We start from the raw sequence: 22,638 nt of genomic DNA on the forward strand, positions 1-22,638 counted from the left end.
TTTGCGAAATTAAATTTCTTTCAATTTACAGGGGTTTATAGAGAACATATAAATGAAGACCGCTAAAGTTGATTTTTTACATATTTATAGTTAAAGGTAAATCGAATGATAGCCGTTTTTAAAAAAAGAAGAAAGTAACAAATTTCGCGAGAATCATTTTACGGTAATTCCGTGATTAGAATGCAACTCCATAGTCTTCGCGGTAACTAACTTACGCGAAAAAGACAACGCAAAATTTACAAAATTTAATCCCCTAAGTACACTAATAAAGACGAGATAAAGCGATAATTTTCTTTTCCAACAGTTTACAAAATATACAGTTCTATTATCAACAATGTTCAAAAAAATATAAAGACTGGTTTTTACGATACAAAACATTACAGAAACCCCCAAAATAAATAACTTCATGGCATCTGGCGTTTCATTTAATATAATTGAACATTTAAAAAAATGTTATAGATATACAACTATTGTAAATGGCAAGTGTAAAGCAGGCTTTAAACAACACAACAGGATGACTTCATCAAGAACCACTCTCACGTAACAACAACAAGCAAACCTGTGATTGTTTTTGGCATGAAAACAGTAACAAAAATAAAGTTTCGTTGCTTCATATTCCACGTTTGCTTGGTATAAAGTATTCATCGAGGTCTCACAGCGGGTTTGATTCGTCCTAATAAAATATAAAGATTGAAATTAGATAAGGACAGAAAGTTACATCTTAGGAAGAATAAAATAGTTTAAGAAAAGGACGGAATGTTTTATGAGAACAATAAGGCTGAAAATTGGCTAAAAACAATACTAAATGGCTAATATGTTTTTAAATTATATTTTCTTTCTTCTTGAAACGCAGAAATTTCCGAATATTTTCTTAATCTTTTTATAGAAATTATTCAATGTTGTCCACTTCCAACACGCAGCCCATCAAATTTAACGTAATTCCAAATGCATTCTATTAATATATTATTTTTGTAAAAACAGAGGTAGATTTGTGATGTATTGTAAACTAACTTAAAATTTGTTAAAGCAAACAGTTTTAGACTGAGCATTCGTATAAAATAAAAGCATTTTCCTGGTTTTTGGGTGGAGTTTACATGATATCCGAAACAAACTTATACCGGCATTTCATTTCGTACCGCAATGACGCAATGTTTGTCGGGTTTACATGCGTCAGGACTTTGTACACATGCGCGGCAGCGTTTTATACATGTGAATAGCTTTTCATACATGCAGAATAATTTTATATTAGGTAAATAGTTTTTTCATGACGTTCTCATACCAGTACAAGTTTTATTCCGGCCGAAATCATGTAAACACGAACTGTGTCTCATACTGGTACGAGATTTGTACCGGTATGAGTTTTTTTTAGCACAAAACCATCTGGACACGATGCGGGTTTTAAACATGTACTTACTGGTGCCTAATGTCAACGACTAACAAGAATTGCACAGCTGTTGTTTTTTTTAAAAAACTCAAACAACATCCTCACCAGTCCTCTTTCATTAATAACAACAAGGCTGAATATTAAAAAATGTCCGAGTTTTCGTTACTACTGCGGAGTACATTTACTTTCACTCACAATCATCATCCGAGGAAGAAGAATCGGAAGATAAGCCACTGTGTAAACAGTAAACACCAGGCCACCTTCTTCGTTCCCAGTAATTATAATCTTCGCCGTCAGTTTCCTCAGACGAATCATCGTTGCTGTCATCATCACTGTCATCATCACTGTCATCATCACCCTCATCTCTAACAAGGGAAATTGATCTTAAACATGATATAAGTCGAACAGATGTAGCAAAAACGACAACCGCAAAAATTAACGGCACGACGAACGCGGCGAAAGAGCAGCTACGGTAAACACAGTAAAAGAGCGATAACTACGGCAGATGCCAAGGTTACGGTGAACACATCAAAAGAGCGGCGACCAACACAATTGTCCAATCCGTTCCGTTTTGTTATTGCGTTGGATTTGCCTGAAGATCAACTTCCCTTGTTTGCTCTTTAAGAGAGAAAATGAAGATGACGTCACAGACTCTTATTGCGACCACGCAACTACTACATACTACTGTCCTAATGATTATGTTTCAGTATTCAATTTTTAGAAATGTATTAGTTCCATTACTTCAGAGCACTACATAATTTGGTAAGGTCAGCGCATTCAACATGCTTTGTTAACTACGATTTTGATGAAAGAAATTGGCCTACATTTGAGATAACTCCAAGTGTACCATCCTGTGTGTGTTGTTGTTGTTGCTGCTACGGAAAACCAGCTCGATGTTCCGCCCATTCACGTTGTTGCTGCGCCATTCCTTCAAGTTCTTGTTGCAGAAGTTGCGCCCATTGAGGCTGGCGTCTTTCCATCCGGTCCGGATTTTGTGGCTGATCATGCTGCAATTCCGGATATTGTGGTTGGTTATGCATCCTCTCGCGTGGCTGTCTGACCCTTTCATTTATTTGGGGTAGGCGTTCCGCCCTCTCCTGTTGTTGTTGTTGCCGTCGTCTTTCCGCCCTTTCACGTTCCCAGTTAATACGCCGCGCCTGTCGTTGTCGTTGAATATTGAGTTGGACTAACTGGTATGCATGCCTTCTTTGCTGTTCATGCAACTGCAACACACGTTCTTGCTCCTCCTGAAGACGTCTATTTTCTACACCGTTTTCTGCTTCACCAGGTGGTTTATTGTCTTTATTTTGCTTCTTTTCCTTTGCCTCGATTTTTGGACCAATTGGTGCTGATAAACCGCTAACATCAACATCTGAACAAGAAAAAACAGTCAAGACCCACTGGATTCAAATTAAAATCCCACGACAAATTTTTCGTTAGAATAAGAAAAAGAAAACTTTAGGGTGATTTCAGAAGGCATACTTTAGGTTTTGCACAAACTTGATCTTACAAATTTTGACTAAAATTCCTTACATTAATTTTCCAGCTGTGTTAGGCCAACCTTATAGTTATTAGAACCTTATATTGTCCTTAAATGGAAATTATCTTTCAAAGTTTATTGATAGAGCAGATTGTAAAAAAAAAATAAAAAAAATAATCTCGACAACTCGTGACAATTCTGCTAGTGGATACCCTGGTTTTGTATCAGCAATTTTATAGGACAATACTGGCTCAGGGCAAACATACACTATTTTTTTGTAGAACCGTATCAAAATCTCTTGCTAATTCTCAGGACATCCTCAATAAAAAAGTAGATTTTTCTACAACCTTGAATTAATACGCGATACACGCATTTTACGTACAGTTCAAGAATATACGTAATAATTTCGCTTTATACAGCATTTCCATCCTTGCTAGGAACATATACAAGTAATTGGATTTTTACTGGGAATTTTTAAATGTGATTCACAATCTGCTAAAATTGTCTGCTCGGAAAAAAGATTCGCTTAGCGAAAACAAATAATTCTGAGCCAATCAGAATAGCGATTTGACATACAAATTTAAATGTCCGCGCCGGGTAACCAATAGGCATCTGGTAAACTTGATGTGTATCTTGCGCCGCGATAAAAACAAAAAACTTACCCAACCTCTTCCTTTCTTCTTCTGCTTCTTTTTGTATTTCAGCCACAGCTCGATCATCATCCTCCTATCATTATACGCAGAAAAAACGTGCTTTGAAATTCAATACATACAATATTTGATACCGTCAAAAAAGAAACATCTGTGGTTACATTGAAAAGACAGGCTTTGAAGAATATAGCAAAAGAATACAAGATAACTATGCAATTACAATAAAGTAATGGAAACAAAAACACTTCTCAAACGATATGCTACAGCAACAGAGTTTGCAATGTTTATGAAGATAAAAAGAAACGTCGAACAAGCAATGTTTGTAACATGGTTAAAGTGATGAAAATTATAAAAACCAAACACAAACTCACCGTTGGATCTGTCCATAGACTACATTTTGTACATTTTGTACCTAAAAAATATAATTTTTTTGACACGTAGATTGCGAATTCACCGAATTGTGTCAGACACTTTCAACGGACTAGAGACATGTTGACAAGATCTATCATACTCACACCCATGTCCTGGTTCACGAAAATGTTGACAAAAATGTCCATAGTCAATCTAAAATAAAATCAAGAGTCAATCTAAAAAAACCAAGAAAGAATCAAATACGCAGACAAAGCGAAAACTATATACTTATGTCAAAAACTAGATTACTTTGTTTTGAAATCGCTTAGTTCGAGAAAACAAAATTTGTCTGTGTTTAGTGAGCATGTTTGCGTTTGCATGAAAGATGACATCTAACTTCGTCAACGAACATCAGGGAAAATTGCATCAAAATGTTTGTAAAAAAACGAAAACCATACTTTTGCTTGTCGGCAGATGTAACACATTTTTGCTCCGCATCGACATGTCATCTAGAAAGAATAAGCCTACCAGTTTTATCACAGACGAACAATTTTGTGGAAAAACTGAAAAAAAGTAGTTAATCTTTCGATTAAAACTAAATTAGAAGAAATATGAGGTGATACATAAATGTCGATAAATAATGTTGTACAGCTGAAAAACTTGTTTTACAAGTCGTTTTCAAGAAATTCATGTTAAATTATTTTGATTAAATTATTCTCCCTAAAATTATGTCATAACTTTTGCCCTGTCAAATGATATAGGTAAAACCTTGACAACAAGGGTCAATGAAGAGAACAGAAAACACTAAAAAGTTCTAACTGCTTTTAGTTAAAGATGTCTAAAAAAATTTAAAGGTGCCTGGTATGGGTACCAGGCACCTTTAAATTTTTTTAGACATCTTTGAAACTTCGGATCTGCTTGTTCGTTATAGAAAACAAGTTTCAAAAGGTTTTAAGATTATACTTACAAAATATTATACAGACCAACACGCAACTCCCAAATTCTGTGCATTCAACAAAATTAAAATGGACTTGTACAGGCAAATTAGCACCATTTTTAATTTTTTTTTGGTATTTTTTGTTATGTTTCAATGTTTCAGTAACCTTTACATGAAGCAACCAGTTTTTTGAGCTCTACCACATAATTTCAACAATATCTATCACCTCAAATTCTCTTGAAGCAACCAGTTTTTTGAGCTCTACCACATAATTTCAACAATATCTATCACCTCAAATTCTCTTGAAGCAACCAAAGCTAATAATAAAATAACCACCTTGTTACATCCACTTGATTTCAAGAATATTGTTTTGCACTGCCAACATGCACGCACTTTTGCTTCCGTCATCTTCTCTTCACTAAAGAAACGAAAAAAACACTATGCACAGAACAACATGAGAAAGAACAAATAACTTTTTAAAGGTCTTTTTACCAGCATTTATATTTACAAGATCTGTTAGTGCAGGAATCCCTCTTAAAGGCTTATTTTTTGAGATTGTATAGAGTGTATTTTTTCAAATTTCACAGGATTTTCCGGATGCTAAACACCTCGTATTCAACTGTCACAACTGATAGTATGTATCATACTTATCTCTCTTTTAATGAAGTCAACACATTTCGAATAGCATGTCAATTTTTAACACTCAAAAGGTACTCTTCACAAAATGTAAATTTAAAGAAATTAATCGGTACGAAAACCACACGATAGGAGCATAAAACAGACTTGTTTATCACCAAGCATCCCTTACTATGTTGTACGAAGGTTTTTCACAGTTTTCTTCTCCACTTCTTTACAAGGCAGTCCAAAATGTTCATTCCATTCTTCTTGGCAATATCGACATGTCTCCTATGAATGTTAAAAATACTGCCATTACTATACACACCTTTGCAGAATTTGATAATTGTATTGGTATTAAAAGAATTAACTTCAGCCTTTTAAATTCCCACGGCACTAATTAATTGATGACACCAATACCAACGTGTAAATGAAGTCCAAACATTTTTGCTCTAAATCTTTCACTGCATTCAACTGTTGTTCATTTACAGAAGCATCAACCCCAAAATAAAGGTGGTTTCCAGGCAAATAATTTCCAGCGATGCCGCAAGTTTATCAGACTTTAAATGCTTAAAAACTGTGTGCATGAACGTTTTCAACAAAACACAGAGCAATAAAAAATTAGCAAGAGGAATATCCATAAACCAAATCTATTACCTTCAAACAGGATGGATTTTGACAACGAAACACTTTATCACCATCTGCCATTTCTGCTGCAAATTCACATCCAGGACATCTTAAAAAAGAAAGAAGATTTTTTAACATCGGCACCACTCACAACACCTATAGCAGATTTAATTTTAACAATTAAAATTGAGGAATGCATTCATTTCGAAAGCCAGAGGGAACTTGTGTTTAAAAAAGGGGGAGGCTGGAAGGCTCCGAACGTGGAGAGGGCATTCAATCAAAAGGCAGGGCTTTTATTGAAGAGGCAGAGATGACGTTTATTTCAGAGGCAGCGAGGCCGTTTATTTGAAAGTCAAAGAGGGATTTTACACAAGCAGGATGGGGGGAGTCATCATATAGCATTTATATCTGTCAGATGGCAAATATCTCTACATTAGGAGAGTTCGATAGGCTTTGGGAGCAATTGTAACACTTCCTATGAATTCCTTTATTTTAAATCAAAGAGATTTGAAGTTAACCTGTTTGTTTTGAACTTCCATTTTGCATTTTAAAGAATTTTAATTCACTGCAGAGCTTCTCTGCCACCACAAAATAATGAAAACCAAACCTGAACAAAAATCTTACCTAACTAGATTGTCAATGTTTGCTAGCTTCAAATCTTCATCTTTTACTCGCTCGTAATATCTCTGCATGATACTTTCAGGTAATGCTTTCTTCATTTGACCTGTAGTGAAAAGGTTACATTGTCCATGTAGAAAGATAAAAACCTGGATTCAAAATTCATTTTCGGCTTATTCCACATCTTAATACAGGCAAAATGTTGAGAAACTTTCTTCTAAGTTGTGTGTTACCAACTTAAAATTCGATAACACATCTTCTTTTTATATTATTATTATATATATCATGTTTAACAGCATGAGTATCAATGGGGGAAGGAACAACTTTCTTGGTCCAGATAACATGCTTATATTTAAAAATACTTCTGTTCTCTACAGCGTACTTTAATCTCAGTATAAAAAGTTACGTTGAGATGTAACGTATTTGTGATATATAGTGAAAATGATGTTAATTAGTGGCTTTGTTCTGTACTGTAATGGAAAGTCAAAACATCTTAGCTGATAAGGTGCAAAATACCTAGATTATGATACAAATACCATAACTGCCATATACGCTACTAAACCATGCGCTGTGTTTTTTATCATTCCATATTATTACTGGGCAAATTTTGTAGTAATGAAATATATTAGCTACGTTCACTTAAAAGAAAGAATTTGTCATACGCACCCAATTCAAAAAAACAAAAAATTTCAGACACTAAATCAAAAAGGCATTGTTTACACTTACTAAAACAAATTTTCACACTTACTAAAAGGAAAGGTACTGTCACATCCATCCGTCATACAAGACAGATGAATATTCCCTTCACCAAATGTTGCTTCCTTGGAATAGCGCTGTAAGCAATCCACACAGAAGAGATGACCCTACAAAAACATCAATTTTGTTTTACCAAGCATATCTGCTTTGCTGTGTTTTCCTAATAATCTCAGACGTCATAGAAGTCATTTGGCAAAAAAATATAATATATTTAACCATGATAAAACAAAATACAGAGACCACTGCAAACTTGTAACAGAGAGGAAAGTATAAACAAACCTCAAGACATTGAATCATGTCTTCGAATGCTGCATCACCATAGCAACATCCACATTCAATAGCCTGACCCTCCTTTAACAAAAAAGAAAATATGTTACTGCAACACATTGTGTAAGATCACATGAAAAATCAGTTTTGCCTGTTGCAACCAACACTGATTTATTTATCTACATTATGAGATCCAACTTTCTGTCTGTGGCTCAATTTTTATGGATCTTCCTGAAAGGCTACATCTGTCAAATACGTGTTATTAATATATTTTTTTCCGTTTAATTGATTTTTACTGTGCAGAATGCTACAAATCGTTTGTTCAGAAAAGCAATAATAAGCAATAATTGTAATACAGGATAAGTATATCAAAGAAAGATATTTTGACGGGCGAAACAATTGAAAGTGCAAAATGCAATAAGAATAGTTACATTTAACCCAAGGTTTTTTACCTCTTCATATTGTTCCATATTTAAAGCAACAGCTGCTTTGTAATTATCTTTCTATGATGAAAGAAACATTTTTTTGTTAATAGCAAATCAAAACACAGCAAGCAGGACTGGAGTTTCTTGGCTAGCTTTAACCACAAAGTTTAGATATTTTAGGGGGTATTTAACTTCACACAAAGGCAGTTTCAAAACTGTCTTACATTTCACAGATAAATAACCTTGGTAGAGCTTTCTTTTCAAATGCAAGAGGTCTTGAGTTCAAACCTTAGCCGAATCTTGCCAGGGAGTAAAAAAAGTGTAAATCTATCCATTCTGCTTAGCGTTCAGCATGAGCATACAACTATTATCTTAGGAAGTTTTCTACTTCAACGATGGCTCCTCTTGCACGGCTTTCGTAGCTGGGAGCTTTAAATACACTAGGACCTCCTTTAATAACAGTAAAAATAGGAACTGAAGAGGCTATCCTGGGTCAACAATCCTAATAATAATAATAAGAAGAAGAATGAAAAAAACTTTAAACAATTGAAAAAAAATTAAATATTTGGAAACTACCTATAATTTATGTAATCAATTTTTTCCTAAAAACCTTCATAAAATGTTTTAGTTTAAACAATTTTTGACAATTGTACTGACACAAATATCCATGTGTTAAAAAAGCAGGCGAGCAAATAAATATCATACATCACAACAGAAAATTTCGGGTAAAAAAAATAGAAGAGGGGGACTCACTTCAACTTCAGAGTGTTTCTCTTTTTTCAAGCTCTCAATATCTTGCTGTAGCTGCGTATCAAGCTCGGATGGTAAAACAATACTTTTCCTTCGTCCTTTCATAAATGAACCAATAACAGTTTGCCCTACTTCTAGAAAAATACAACACAAACTTATTGCACAAGATGCAGCAAATACTTCACTTTCTGTATATGATTCTTTTACTTTCAACAAATAGTGGGGTTGTATTTCTTAAAATTTGCATCTCTTTACTAACTTGTGCTTACATTTAGCCTTACAGCTTACCTCCTACTTTAAAAGAGTTCCTCTTATCGTGTTTATCTTAAATTTTGATACTTGTCCTGGATTTACGGAATAAAACTCAAAATAATAAAGCAAATTATAAAGTCAAATTTTCTTTTGTTTACAACTATCATTTTGTAGTAAATTTTTTTTAGGAATAAACTAAGTTTGACGTCGTCTACTGGATGGCAAAAAAAGCCCCCTCCCCCCATCTATTCACCAGGGCTCTATTTTTTCTTTTTATTTCTGGTATTAGAAAGGAAAAAAGAAGCTCTAGGGACAAGATGGATGAAACATGTTTTACTTTTTTATTTTCATATCGGCATTTACGTGTTTCATCCTCATTTTAAAGAACACTATTGACTCTTAGATCCTGGTTGCATGAATTTTTATTTGCAAGTCAAGGTGCTAGGTTGCACCCAAACCCCATGCTATAAGTTTGACCAGTAGATGTCTTAGTTCCCCGTGGTTGTTACAATGATCAAAGTCTGTAAGCGTTTAAGACAGTCTAAATCAAAGACGCTTACAGAATCTAACAACAGAAACTCTATGTGCAACAGGTTTCTACAGGCTTTCCTGTGCGGTTTTTACACTTATAACAGAAGTCGGAAAGGGCCACTCTACTTTCTAGGACATTAAAATAGCAAAAAAGACCCTGGAAACAAAGTTGGGAAAGAGCAATAACACGGTTTACTAATAAGAAATTCATTTTGTTGAAACCGTCTTATGAAGGAAGAAGCAAAACAAGTTATAACTCATTTCCAATACCTGATTCAAACTCATCTTTAGTACCAAACAAAACATAATAAATATAATAATAAATATGGAAAACTGCTCTGTATTATACTGTGGCTAAAGTCAGTGAAATCATCATCCAGTAGTGGACATTACAAGCCACACCCCAGGCTTGTAATGCCAAGGGACTTTTATACAATCAACACAATCAACACAAAACAATGCGACTGACAAGAAGCTTCTTCTCTAGCTAATATTTTGCATCTTTAAAAATCTTGCAAACAAATCAAGTAATATTATTATTAATATTACTTTTGGGACAAGTAAATACTTTGAGTTGATTTTCAATTACTTTTTTTAAGTGGAAGGTAAGCTTTAAGGCTAGATGCAAAACAAAAAAAATTGTAAAAAACTTTTGAATTCTAAATGGATGTAATTTCTATATCGTGAAAAACAAACACATACTTGCTTCTCCAGATTGGATTTTTTTTAAAGCACTGTCTAACTTGCAGAAAGATGCTTTATAACAATTTTTGTTGTTTGCCAACATATTTCGAATTACCTTTGTTGACACCTAAAAGATAAGAAGAGATATCATTAAAGTCATTGTCAGTGTTAAACGTGACTATTACTTAAAAGACCTTCTGAAATGTGACATATAACTTTTATAATTCGGTTTTTCTCAAATTAAGTTTTGGGCGCTGCATATCTTCTCCCCTATTTTATTTACTGCACACGTGTTAATGTCAATGTACTTAACTCTGGCTACACCTTATAATACTGTTCCTTGTTGTGTGAACTACGATAATTTGATTGATAATTGGGTTGGTAGAATTAAAAATAATGTATGTTTGAGATTTAAAATCTACGTTAGGAGAATAAATTTTTGACAGAACTAATTTTCGCAAGAGATTTTTTAGACACAATTTAATTTTTATGAAATCTTGTTTCTAAAGTTCACATATTTAAGAATTATATTTCACAAGAATGTTCTGTCTATCTATACCAAGAGATAGACCAAACACTTTATATTTCATTTATTAACTGGTAGTTGCTTTGTTTGGGTTTTTAGAAACCAGCATTATTTTCAAAATATTTACTTGTAAAAATGGTTGTAAAAAACAGGTTTTGTTAAAGAAAAAAAACGTTTAATTTGAATTTCATTGTATCAATTTTTCAAAAAAAATGTACAAAAAAGGAACATTCGGATATCCATATATATAATTTTTTCAAAGTATTCTGAACCAAAGTTTATTTTTTGTCACAAGAAGAGTCTAACACACAAATTCGATGCCATTTTCATTGTAGCTTAATGCTGCGATGAATGCTGATATTAAAAATGCAGTGGATTTAAATTTATCAACATTCCTTGCTGTTTTTCTGGCGAAGTGATGCGAGATTTTGGATTTAAGTTGATTTTTGAGCTTGTATGTTGCTAGCTATGTCACCAATTCTCTGCCGAAGTTGTGTGTTTACGTTTTTAGTTACCATGTTTTATAAAGCCCATAGTGAAGGCTTTTTAGCCAATCAGCGCAGCGGATTTCCTGTATAAACCAGCTGAAAATAGCTATTGGTTAATAATGTTCTATAACGGCTTTTATATAAAAGACTTTTATGTACGAGACACAAAATAAAGATTGCTATATAGTTTTCATTCACATATAAATTATATATATGTAGGAAATAAAGAAAAATTAGTCTAAATAATTTTTCAAAAAAGAAAATTGATGTCACTATTGTAGCCAGGAATAAGACCCTCCTCTGAAAATCTATTGCTTGCCCAAGTGGATTGTTGTTATAAATGCCACTGTCACTTTTGCGCCCAGCTTCTCCAATATCCACAAGAATAAATTCATATTTGGCATTACACATAGCTAGTAAAACAATACTGAACGACTTTTTACAGTTAAAAAAACAAGGATCCACTTGCATTTGGAGCTTGGATGGACCACATGCTTGTTATCTATGGCTCCAAGGCAGTGGGGAAAGTTTCATAGTTCCATAAATTTGTTTGAATTTGCAACAATTCATTTGGTGAACTAGGTGCACTCATGTAGCCTTTATCACACAGAACATTACAGATAACGTTTGTTGTTTCCTTAATTATCCTGCACACTGTTGTTGGACTAACACGATAACTTGATGCTATAGTGAATTAAGAATCCCCAGTAACAAGATAACGGCAGCAGTTGTGGTTGGGCAAAACTTTTATGACTTTGAAATAAACAGACCAACCCAAGAGAGCAACAGCTCAAATTTTTGACACTACATGCGAAAGTTTTTTAAAAAATATTTACTGTCGAACAAATACATATCTTTAATCAGCAATAAAAAACACTTTTCTCTTGCCGGTTATTAAAAACTGTGCGAACCCAGCACCATTTCTTTTTCTGTGCACGTTTAAAAGTCCTTTTTCTGAAAATCATTAACAAAACAATTTTTTCTCTCAAAAGTAGAAGCCGTTTCACAGCCGCCATTTTTGACTGATCAGATTTGTTAAGCGGGTACTGTCTGAGCGGTAAACATGGCTGCACGGAGAACTCGCAGAAAGATTTCTCTGATGGAAATTGCGCTTTACCATGGAATGGTAAAAAGCAGGAAAATATGCAAACCTGTGGGAAGTTATTCTGCAGAACCATAACAACTTGGTGGCGATAATCCCAACTATATGAAGATGAACTCTAAGAAGATATAAAACTGATGTTACAAATAATTATAAAATATTGAAATTCTAAATTTGAGCATAAGTTTGCTCATCATGATGGAATAGGAACAAAACAATCTTGACTGGCAGTTAGTCCTATGGTTTCTTTTTTGGACAGATTTTATATCCATAATTAAAAACAAGGGGGTTGTCATTATTCCTTGATAAAATTCCAGAGCATTTTAAACATTTCAGAATAAACAGTTTTCCATTGCAAGAGATGAAATATTTCTCCAATACCTGTCCACTTTGACCTGGGCTTGGTCTTAGTTTTTCTGCTTTTGTATAATCTTTGAAGTCTAACAGGTAAACCACCAAACTAAAAAGGAGGTAACATTACATTTTTACCGCTACACAAATCTAAACCGAGAACAGGAAAACTCTTTTTAATCAGGGTTTTAGATTTCCAAAGTGATATAAAACATATTTATACAAAAACTATTGACGAGAACCTGTTAACAAGTTCAGTAAGATTTAGTGTTCCTGGTTGATCTTTTATTAATTTCTCTAAATATTTAATGTCAACATCTTCGATAATTGATTTCTATGAAATAAAGAATATGGATGTTAGAATTTAAGGTAACCAAAAATAGGCCTAAAAATAATTTACGGTGTCATGTGATCAAAAAATGTATGGTAGTAAAAATAAAAAAAATCATTAGCCTGTGGATACTATAATTAGGATGTGGTTATAATTTTTGATTACAAAGCCCTAGTTTTTAAACTGGCTCACAGACAGACAGAGTATATATATCATTAAACCATTCGGAATTCACAGCGCGTAACAAGTAATTATACTTACTATTTGGTTTCTAGCATTTTCAAAATATCCAGGCATATCTCTAGTCAGCATGGAAAAATCTTTCTGCTCAGGTTTAGCAACTGTAAAAGTACTGGAAGTTGGTGTTTGAGAATTGCAGCTTGGTAGAGAAGTTGAAGAAGAGCTTGTTTTTATTTTATTTGGATGTGGCGTTTTATTATTTTCTGCTGGTAGACACTCCTCACTGTGACCTACAGTGCTATTATTGACTTTAGGGCTTTTACTAAATAAAGTATTTGATTTTTCAGCTCTATTAGATGCTGCAGAATTTGATTCTTTGTCCTGTATTTTTATTTTAGTCTCTGGTTTATCAACATTATCCAAGAATGTAAACACACCACTTAAGTTATTTTTTTCCTCACAAAAACTCTGCTTACTATTTAAAGGCTTTTTGGATGGCGGAGGTTCACTGTATGAGTATTCTTGTTTACGTTTTCTATTTTCATTTAGAATTGGTGTTGAAAGACAACCAGTGTTTTTACTGCCAGATGCACCAATAAATAAAATATCATCCTTGTCATAAACAGGATGTTTGACCAGTTCCGCCTTAGTTGATTGTTCCTCTAATACGGTAACCTCCTGACTGGTAAACAATTCATCATCATCTGGAAATAATTCAGCACCAAGAGAATTACTTGATGAATCAGATGCATCTTTTATAGGTTCTCTATAAGTTGGTACTTTCCTGTTACGGTATGTTTCCAAGTCCTTAGCTATCTCTTCACTGGATGTATCACCATCTGGATCAGGTGCTTTTTCATCTTCGGAATCAAGAAGGGAAGATTCCCTCCTGAGAGGTATTATCTTGTCAAGGTTCACAATTTGATCTTGCAACAAACTTTTATCACCTTTACTATTTGGTAAAACCTTATTTTCATACCCAGTCCCATTAGGTACATTGCTTGCTAAACCTGGATAAAACTGATTATCTTGTGGATCCCTGAAAGCATTAGGTAGCACAAAATCATCAGGAAGTTCTAAAAGTCGTTCTATACAAGATGGTAACACGAGCACGTAGTTCTCTACTCCTACATTTTCAATAACATCGTCACATATGTATTTAATGGTTGCGTTTTTGTGTTGTGGAAAAATAGCAGTAAGCTCATTTATGGTTTCTTGTTTGGCAGACATGGGACATGCATGAGTATTTTGTGTAAAATGTATATTTTAAATCTAAATAAAAAAATCCACATTTTTGTAGTCTATTTAGTACCAAAAATATACATGGGTCACCAAAACAGTAAAAACAAAAGTTCAAACAATCATCATGAAAATTGAAAAACTGATTTTATGAATGATGAAATTGGCAAATTGTGAAAATTTATTCTATTACGATATGGTAACCCCTTTTATTCAATTTAAAAAAAATTAAGAATCTTTTCAGTAAAATGTAAAATAAAAAAAAACAGGAAGTATACGTTTTAAGATTGTAATACTTTATATATAAAACTATCACTCTATGAAATGCATCGATTTTAAATGAAAAAATATTCTTAATTTACCCAAGGGGATAGTATATAAATTAAAATCTAATTGTTTTTGTTGTCGAGCGAGTATAAAAAATTTATGTTTGTTATAAAGAAGAAAAATGTACGATGATATAATGTGAAAAAGAGAACTGATTAGAAATGTATCTATAACGTCAAAAAGAGGACTGATTAGAAATGTATTTATATATTATATATAGTTTTAGTTATAAAACTATATATAATTTTTCTTGCTTTTAAATTATTCTTTAGACATTAAAATTTAAGCTAAAGTCTTTTTCAGACACAGTGCGAACTGGAAGTATTCTCATGGTCTTTTAATTACATGTGAAAAAAATCAATATGAAAAATGTTTTGGATTAATCATTGAAATAAATCATTAAAATCATATAATCATTATATAAGTCAGGGACAACTGCAAACTACAACCCAGGACAAAATATATTGGGAAAAAAGGCTGTCTTAATAACACACACTGCAAACTTGTCAATCAAAACAGATTTAGGCTCATGGGGTATTTGGTTAGATCCAAAATTTTAAAGTGTTACTTAAAGTATCTTGTGCTAAAATGCAGACATTTCGGAAAGTGCAGCTTGTGCATTTTTGACGTTGGTTACTCAGCCTACACCCCATGTCAAAGTTGCAGAGCATTACCAAATCATGCTTTTACCCCATACCCCAATATATATATTATTTTCAAGGTCGTAGATTATCACACATATTAGGATAATATATAACTTAGTTAGGAGATTTTCCATTGACTATTTTCAGGCAATTATGTTCTTTAACAATTATCTTGACAACCATGTCTAGTCCTGCCATCTTTATTCACATAAATTTTTGTGTATATTGCTTTGAACGAAAGTTAGCCAATATTGTTCTTGCAACAGTTAATTTAAGCTTACAAAATCGTTGCAAAATAGCAATGAGCAGCAAAAACCATGTCAATAGCCTAATTTGGAAAGATAAATCTACTCAATAGACTATTTCGACTACCACAACCTAATTTGCAGTTATCCCTGGCTGCTAGACTAGAGTCAGCAGTGGTGATTATTACTGCATGTTGCTTGCATCAAATATTATACATATACATATACATATATATGTAGCTAACTAAAGTATATTTAGCTACATACAGACAGAATAAGACTTGCAATCAAAAGTAAACTAGAATGCGTTCAACAAACACTCAAAAACTTTACGTAGAAAGTGAAATCACAACCGTTACCTGCACGCTTTTTTTTATCCGCCATGGCATGTTGAACTATTTCCTATTTCCGAGAAGCATGTGGAGGAGGTCGTCCCATCTGGGACACGGGTTTTGAGACGCTGGAGGGTCGGACCAGGGGCCCGGGACCCGGTGTAGCAGTTAATAAGTACCCCCCAGTACTTATTTCCCCCTGGAAGTAAATACTCCAGTACTTATTTCCCAGGAAATAAGTACTGGGGAGTATTTAGTTCCTGGGAAATAAGTACTCTTTCTGGGAAATAAGTACTTCCCTAAGTTTATCTAGGGGAGTACATATTTCCTAGGAAAAAGGTACTCCGCAGAAGAAGACTCTCCATGCATCAATAGAATTTTTTGACGAAATTCAAATGATTTTGTTATTATTATAAGTTCCTCTTGAACTCGTGGTATATTGATCAACATGGCGAGAAACAAGCACGTCGATTTAAATGATGTTGAAAATTATATAAGAAATGGGAAGTATCCCAGTGAAGCGAAAAAGAAAGGGAGAAAACGTAATTTCAGAAAATCTTGCAAATATTTCACAATCGTCGATGGTCATTTGACCTTCAAAAATACACGAAGGATGATCTTTGAAAACGACCGAAAACAAGCCATTATCCACGATGTTTACGAGGGACTCAACGAAGCAGTTGAATCAATTGTATTGAGTGGCCATAGGGGACGTGACTCGACCTACCAAAAAGTATCTCACAGATTTCATTGGCATGGTATGGTCGACGATGTTAAGAACTATATTAAAACATATCAAAATTCCCAACAGCATGGAAAGCTTATCAAGAAAATATCTCCAGAACTTCAAAACATCCCGATCGAAGCAAATCTGATGCAACAAGTTTGAGTTGATTTGCGCAATTTGCCTGAGGTGAATGGTTACAAACACTTGATATGTTCAATAGACTACCTTTTAAAATGGTCCGAAGCCAAACCAGTAAGAGATAAAAGTGCGCCAATTGTTGCAAGGTTCTTGTACGAAATGATTTGTCGTCACAGGTTTAAGACACAGGTTAACGACCAAGGTAGAGAGTTCGTCAATCAAGTTTCAAACGCTTAATTGAACTGACAGGAACAGATCAAAGGATGACTTCTGCGTACCACCCACAGTCGAATGGGTTGTGTGAACGGCAGAATCGGGCAAGTTAAGATTCGTTGGTTAAAGTTTTAAAAGAAATCCAGCGAAATGGCCAGACGTTATTGATGGTGTTCTCTTCCTACACCGCGCATCATTCACTTTTCTACCAAGTTTTCACACTTTTACTTGATGTGTAACCCTCATCCTACTTTGATTGATGTAAAGTATGACCTAATTAAAGAACCTATCGAAGGTGGTGACGCTGATGATCCTTATGACTTTGAAAGGTTTAGAGAAGTAACAGCCTCGAGCTCGAAGTTACATGAAGCAACGCACGATTTAGCAAGTTAAAACATCAAGAGGGCCCAACAAAAACAGCAGAAAGACTACAACAAACGTCACAGCAAATCAGAATCGACTGTGCTCATTGGTTCAAAGGTACTTCTTCAAAACTTAAAGCGACAGGACAGAAAAAGTGGGAAATTTAATAACAAATGACTTGGTCCATATACGCTCAAATCAATCTCGAAACGTGGCTTGTGTGAGCTTACCTATACAAAAGGAGTAATCTTTAAAAAAAAGTACAATGTTTCCCTGATTAAACTACTTCATGCCAAAGTCAAGAGTTTGTAGATGAAGGCCCCGCAACGACCACAAAAGAACCTGCAAAATATAAGTTGACTGCAAACACAATGCAGGAGCCCGAAATCGAACCAAACCAAGATGAGTGGCTTCGCAATCGCTTGTACATCTTGAAGCAAGAAGATAAGGATATTTTACTTTCAAAGGATGAATGGTCGAACGATAGATTAATGGATGCGGCCCAAAAACTGATCTGCAAAGACATTGGAACACCTCAAACCTTTCAAACGGTCCTTAATTCCCAAAAGAAAAACGTAGAACCATAGGAAGCTGTATATGAAGAGCACGTCCAGCTCCAACATAATGGCCGTAATCAGTGGATCTTAAGTTTTTGTTCCAACGGTCAAGTTCAAGTTTGTGACAGCTTAAACGATACTCTAACACCTCTGGAAAAGATAGCTAAAATTGTGTAGAATTTTTGCGATAGCATTCGCAGCTGAACTTCTAGATGGGAAGTTACCCTCTAATGCCGTATCTGTCTGGGACAAAATGCGAGCACTTCTCATATCGTGTTTGGAAGAACAAAAACTGAGACCCTTCCCCAAGGTGTCTGAAATATGATTTAGCAAAGTTGTTGTTATCTTGATATTTGTTAATTTTACACTCTCACTTTTGTCTTTCCTTGTGTTCTAATAGACCAACATTTGTTTGTTGATGGTTTATTTACCAAAAGAAAAAAAAATTATTTTTAGACTTTAACATGGAAAAATTTAGTTTATTATATAAGCACGTAGTATGTAGTATCTCGAAATCCTATGTATATCGAATCGTTTATCTTTCTTATTTTGTTTCTTTTCATTTCGTTTTATTGCTTACCCGGTAATTTTTGTTACCTTGCCTACTTTGTAATTTTATAAAGCTTTATGTGTACTTTATATTTATAGCTTTATACGATTTACTTTGCGGTTTTTGATAGATTTTAATGTTGAGTTTTTGATGATCTGATGAAAGTTAAATTGAAAAAAAATAAAAAATAAATTGCTTTCTCGAATTCGGCGTTGTTCAAAGCTTCATCAACATGAAAATGACATTTTCAAATTCAATAGGAAAAAAGCTCATTTTTTAATATTCAAATTTCATCTTCATTTTCAAAAATTTTCAAAATTTTTAAATGTTTGTATTAATCATATTTGACGATATATTTCCAAATGCGATTCTTATTAAAATCCAATAAATCTGTAAGTGAAAAGGTTTGAATTTATTTGTAATACGTTTTCGGCTCATTATGTTAACATGGGATGGTAACGTAACTGTTAGATGGGTATTGTTTAAATGATTTTTAAAAAATATTTGAAAGGGGGTTAAAGAAATTCTGATCTATAAGGTAAAATCATTTGATCGTATACATAAAGAATACTTCCCTGATTCACCTTCTAACCCCAAGGAGTTCAAATATTTTTCAAAAATAATAGGATATCGAAGGAGTGTCTTTTTCCCAAAGGAGCACTTATTTTCCGGGAAAATAATACTCCCAGGGGTACTTTTCTCCCAAAGGAGTCCTTATTTCCTAGAAAAAAGATACGCCCTGGAGTACTTTTTACCTAGGAAATATATCGTGGGGAGAACTTTTTTTGCTGAAATAAGTACTGGCGAGTACTTTTTTAGGGGAGTACTTTTTTCCGGTGACACAGACGCAGGGAAATATTTTTTTATTTACCCTTATTAGGAAGACCAGAATGCTGCAAGCGTAAACATGGTACACTGAAAACGCAGAGAGACTTTCACAAGACTTTGCTTCGTGCCAGTGGTTATTCCTGAAAAGGATAGTGTTGTACATGGGTGTCAAAAATTTCATACATGAGAAAAAAAAAAGGCGAAAGATTTTCCAAATCCACTTTGAAGAACAAACAATGTTAGATAGGAGTGCAATAAAAAGTCGTTTATAAAGATTTACAGCAAGTTTTAGATATGAAACTGCATTATTATAGCTATTCAAACATAAATTTAATAGTCGCATTTTTTGTTATACTTATGCTATAATTATACTACAACACAAGGGACTCTTTTTAACTCTCTCTGCGTAAGTTAGATATATTTTCTACACTTCTGTCTAGACGATATGTGTTGACTTCCCGTTGCCTGATCTTATTGAGTTTAAATTTTAAGAAAAACTTGACCTAGTTAACAAGTCTTTTTCGATTCAAAAATATTTAAATTTCTAATTTTTTTAAGCTAGTAAGGAATAAAACGCTGGATCTTATCTAACCATTTTCCTGTTTTGCATAAAGTCGGCAGAATACGTTTAAAAGGTTTATTTTTTTCCCCACTATACGAAGTTAACGCATCGCTGTACGAAGTTATATTATATATTGCATATTCCGAATGGAACTAAGCCGGCATACTGAAAGTTATTCCCCTGGTGAGATCACAAATAATGCTCGTTCCGCTAAAGGTTTTTTGTATCTGTAGAATAAACACTTCCTTTAATCCCAACCATTTCTTGCAACATGTAACATGACAAAATTGATAAGCGCCCTTTCTCTTCCGAAAGTCTGAATCATGGTGAAAATGACAATGAGTTGGAAGATGTTCTGATGTGTGACTTGTTTAACGTGGTTTACCAAGAAAAATACTATATCGCAGAGGATTGTCTTTTCTACAGTTACTTGATGGGGATATCATAGTACGCGACAGAATGACAAAATTAAGTCAAAATTTTATTTGATTGGTTGCCTTGCTTACCCGTTGCAAGGAAAAATACAGGCAAAATATAACATTTTGCTGCTCGACGCCTAACCAAATAACTAAATAAAATGCGCTATATTTCAAGCTCCTTTTTGGCCGCGTATGTTCCTCAAGGGTCACGTGTATGGATTGAGTGAAACGTCTTTTCGTAAGGCTGTCTCGTCTTCCTGAGAACTGATGCGGTATTTCTAGAACGAAAAAAATCGAAACCAGGGCGAAACTGGCAATACCTCGACAAAATAACTGAAAGACAAATCTTCGATTTGAAAATCGAGCTTGAGCTTGAGAATTCTTGTTTCGCGTGGATTCCGAGATTAAACAACAAAAGAACTTGTTTAAAGATTATTTTATGGACATTCTTGACTTGTGGATCGACAAAAGGTGTACGGCGGCACTATTTCGACCTGAAAAGCACCAAATATTTAAGTCTAATTGATGACAAGTATACTCTGACGAGTTCACTTTGGTGGGTACACTGTTAATGCAGCTTTCTGACTGCTTGTGTAACAATACGTTTTACATTTAAAACTCTAATTTATTATCTTGAGAGGCTCAGCAGTGGCATCTAGCGATTTTTAAGCGTTAAACATGGAACAAGGTGCGGAAAATCCCCCGCCCTGAAAATGATAAAAAAGGTCGCTATGGGCGTTGTTATTAAGTTTTTTGTGTGCTTGATTGCGAAAACTGCCGGATTGCATAAAATAAACCGAAATTTATAATTAGCGCTACTTACCACCGTATTCTAAGATGAATTTGTCGTCTGAAAGCAGGTAAAAACATTTTCTCTTGGTAAACCACCTTAATGGTTTTAAGACTTTTTGTAAAAATCTAAAAATGTCTCAAAATTTGAGTTCTTTTTCCTCCTTTTTTCACCGCGAAATTTTATTTACGCGAAAATGAAATTAAACTCGCTCACGAAAGTTTTTTCCGCGAGGTTTGCAAAAGTTTTTTATCGCGAAATATAACATAGCATCAACCGTGTTCAAACCGTGCGTTTTGTAGAATCTTTAGGTGGGGAAAAGGAGCTATAAAGGATGCATCGTATTGCGCCAAAATCTCTGGAAAAACTACCTCGTGTACCACAAAAAAATATCAAAGAACATAGATTTTCCGGCGGTAAGACGGCAAACCAAGCTATCAAAAAACGTTTTATAGAGGAAGAAAGTTTAATAATGAGAGATACATCTCTTCAGAATCTATTTACTCAAAGTGGGACAACAAAAGGTTATCTGTAAAAGCTCAATGCAAGGGAAGCGTGAAGAAACAAAAAAATTATGTCCTTGTTAGTCTTTGTGAGGCAAAAAGGAAAAGTCAAGGATGGGATGTGTTCTTGTCCAGCTGGCATGAGGCGGCTTTTGCAGTTATGTAATGGCCATGCTGCTTGAATTAGCTGAATATTCTTTACATAAATTTAAGGAAATTGCTTACACAAGCAAACGCTAGTGGAGAAAACCAGGTGAAGTTATGCAAATAGCTCCAGTAATAGGAACAAGTGCGATAAAAACCAAATTCTAAGCAAATTAGTTCTACCCTTCATGATCCATTAAAGGTTATGCACAGTGATTTAGATTGGAATGATGTACAACACTTACAGCAAGATTTAGTAATAGGGATGAAGGGATACCGTTTGTTACTTGTGCACCAGTTCAAGATGATGGGAGAGAACAAATACTCCTTATGGTATGTCCCAGATTCGTTCTCTTCTGTATTTACACCTCAACCCAGTTTGGTGTGCAACTAACATGATATTAAATATTCTATCACAATTAACACAATATCAATCTTTTTAACTTACTGCTTGACTTTCTTAAAAAAAGGTATGCTGCTGTTGCAGAAAATGAAAGGACAAACTTTAACTATCACAGTTCAGAGGACGTTAGAAAATCGGTAATGTTAAGCAGCATAAATGTGCGATTTGGTATAATAGCAGAGAAAAGAGTGCCTATAAGGTGCTTTCTAGAAAAAGAAACACACGTGCAAATACGCTTCTTAATCCTACCTGTGAAAAAGAGATACCTGGATATACACACTTGCAAACACGCTTGTTAAAAAAGAGATACCTGGATATACTAAAAATGCTGTCAGACATGGCCGAATTT

The 22,638-nt window shown here is 34.1% G+C and overlaps 1 protein-coding gene across 4 annotated transcripts; it reads right to left on the reverse strand.

Moving 5' to 3' along the window:
• Nucleotides 1–277: 277 nt before the first annotated feature.
• Nucleotides 278–16,161, reverse strand: LOC130648798 (uncharacterized). 4 transcript variants are annotated; one of them, XM_057454898.1, is made up of 21 exons: nucleotides 16,120–16,161; nucleotides 13,387–14,577; nucleotides 13,037–13,128; nucleotides 12,825–12,903; nucleotides 12,493–12,561; nucleotides 10,346–10,454; nucleotides 8,864–8,994; nucleotides 8,138–8,188; nucleotides 7,698–7,769; nucleotides 7,411–7,525; nucleotides 6,669–6,768; nucleotides 6,075–6,153; nucleotides 5,611–5,708; nucleotides 5,139–5,220; nucleotides 4,324–4,374; nucleotides 4,030–4,078; nucleotides 3,886–3,926; nucleotides 3,527–3,590; nucleotides 2,209–2,756; nucleotides 1,580–1,749; nucleotides 278–673 (listed from the first exon to the last, which is right to left on the reverse strand). In XM_057454898.1, the coding sequence occupies exons 2-19, from the start codon at nucleotides 14,533–14,535 to the stop codon at nucleotides 2,260–2,262; spliced, it is 2,928 nt and encodes a 975-aa protein (XP_057310881.1). In that variant the 5' UTR covers nucleotides 14,536–14,577; nucleotides 16,120–16,161; the 3' UTR covers nucleotides 278–673; nucleotides 1,580–1,749; nucleotides 2,209–2,259. The 4 variants fall into 4 exon arrangements, with proteins under 4 accessions (XP_057310881.1, XP_057310880.1, XP_057310879.1 ...); XM_057454897.1 differs by having other exon boundaries at nucleotides 1,580–2,002; XM_057454896.1 differs by lacking the exon at nucleotides 1,580–1,749.
• Between the last annotated feature and the right edge of the window lie 6,477 nt (nucleotides 16,162–22,638).

Source organism: Hydractinia symbiolongicarpus, chromosome 7, assembly GCF_029227915.1.
Source record: "Hydractinia symbiolongicarpus strain clone_291-10 chromosome 7, HSymV2.1, whole genome shotgun sequence".
In the NCBI taxonomy this organism is placed as follows: Eukaryota; Metazoa; Cnidaria; class Hydrozoa; order Anthoathecata; family Hydractiniidae; genus Hydractinia; species Hydractinia symbiolongicarpus.

Bases quoted from the DNA above. Each gene is read 5' to 3' on its own strand.
- LOC130648798 (XM_057454896.1), bottom strand. From the start codon at position 14,535: ATGTCTGCCAAACAAGAAACCATAAATGAGCTTACTGCTATTTTTCCA. The intron at 6,769-7,410 runs GTAAGTGTGAAA...TTTTCACTACAG, and splicing joins TGACAGTACCTTTCCTTTTA to GTCAAATGAAGAAAGCATTA. The intron at 3,927-4,029 runs GTGAGTATGATA...TATATTTTTTAG, and splicing joins TCGTGAACCAGGACATGGGT to GTACAAAATGTACAAAATGT.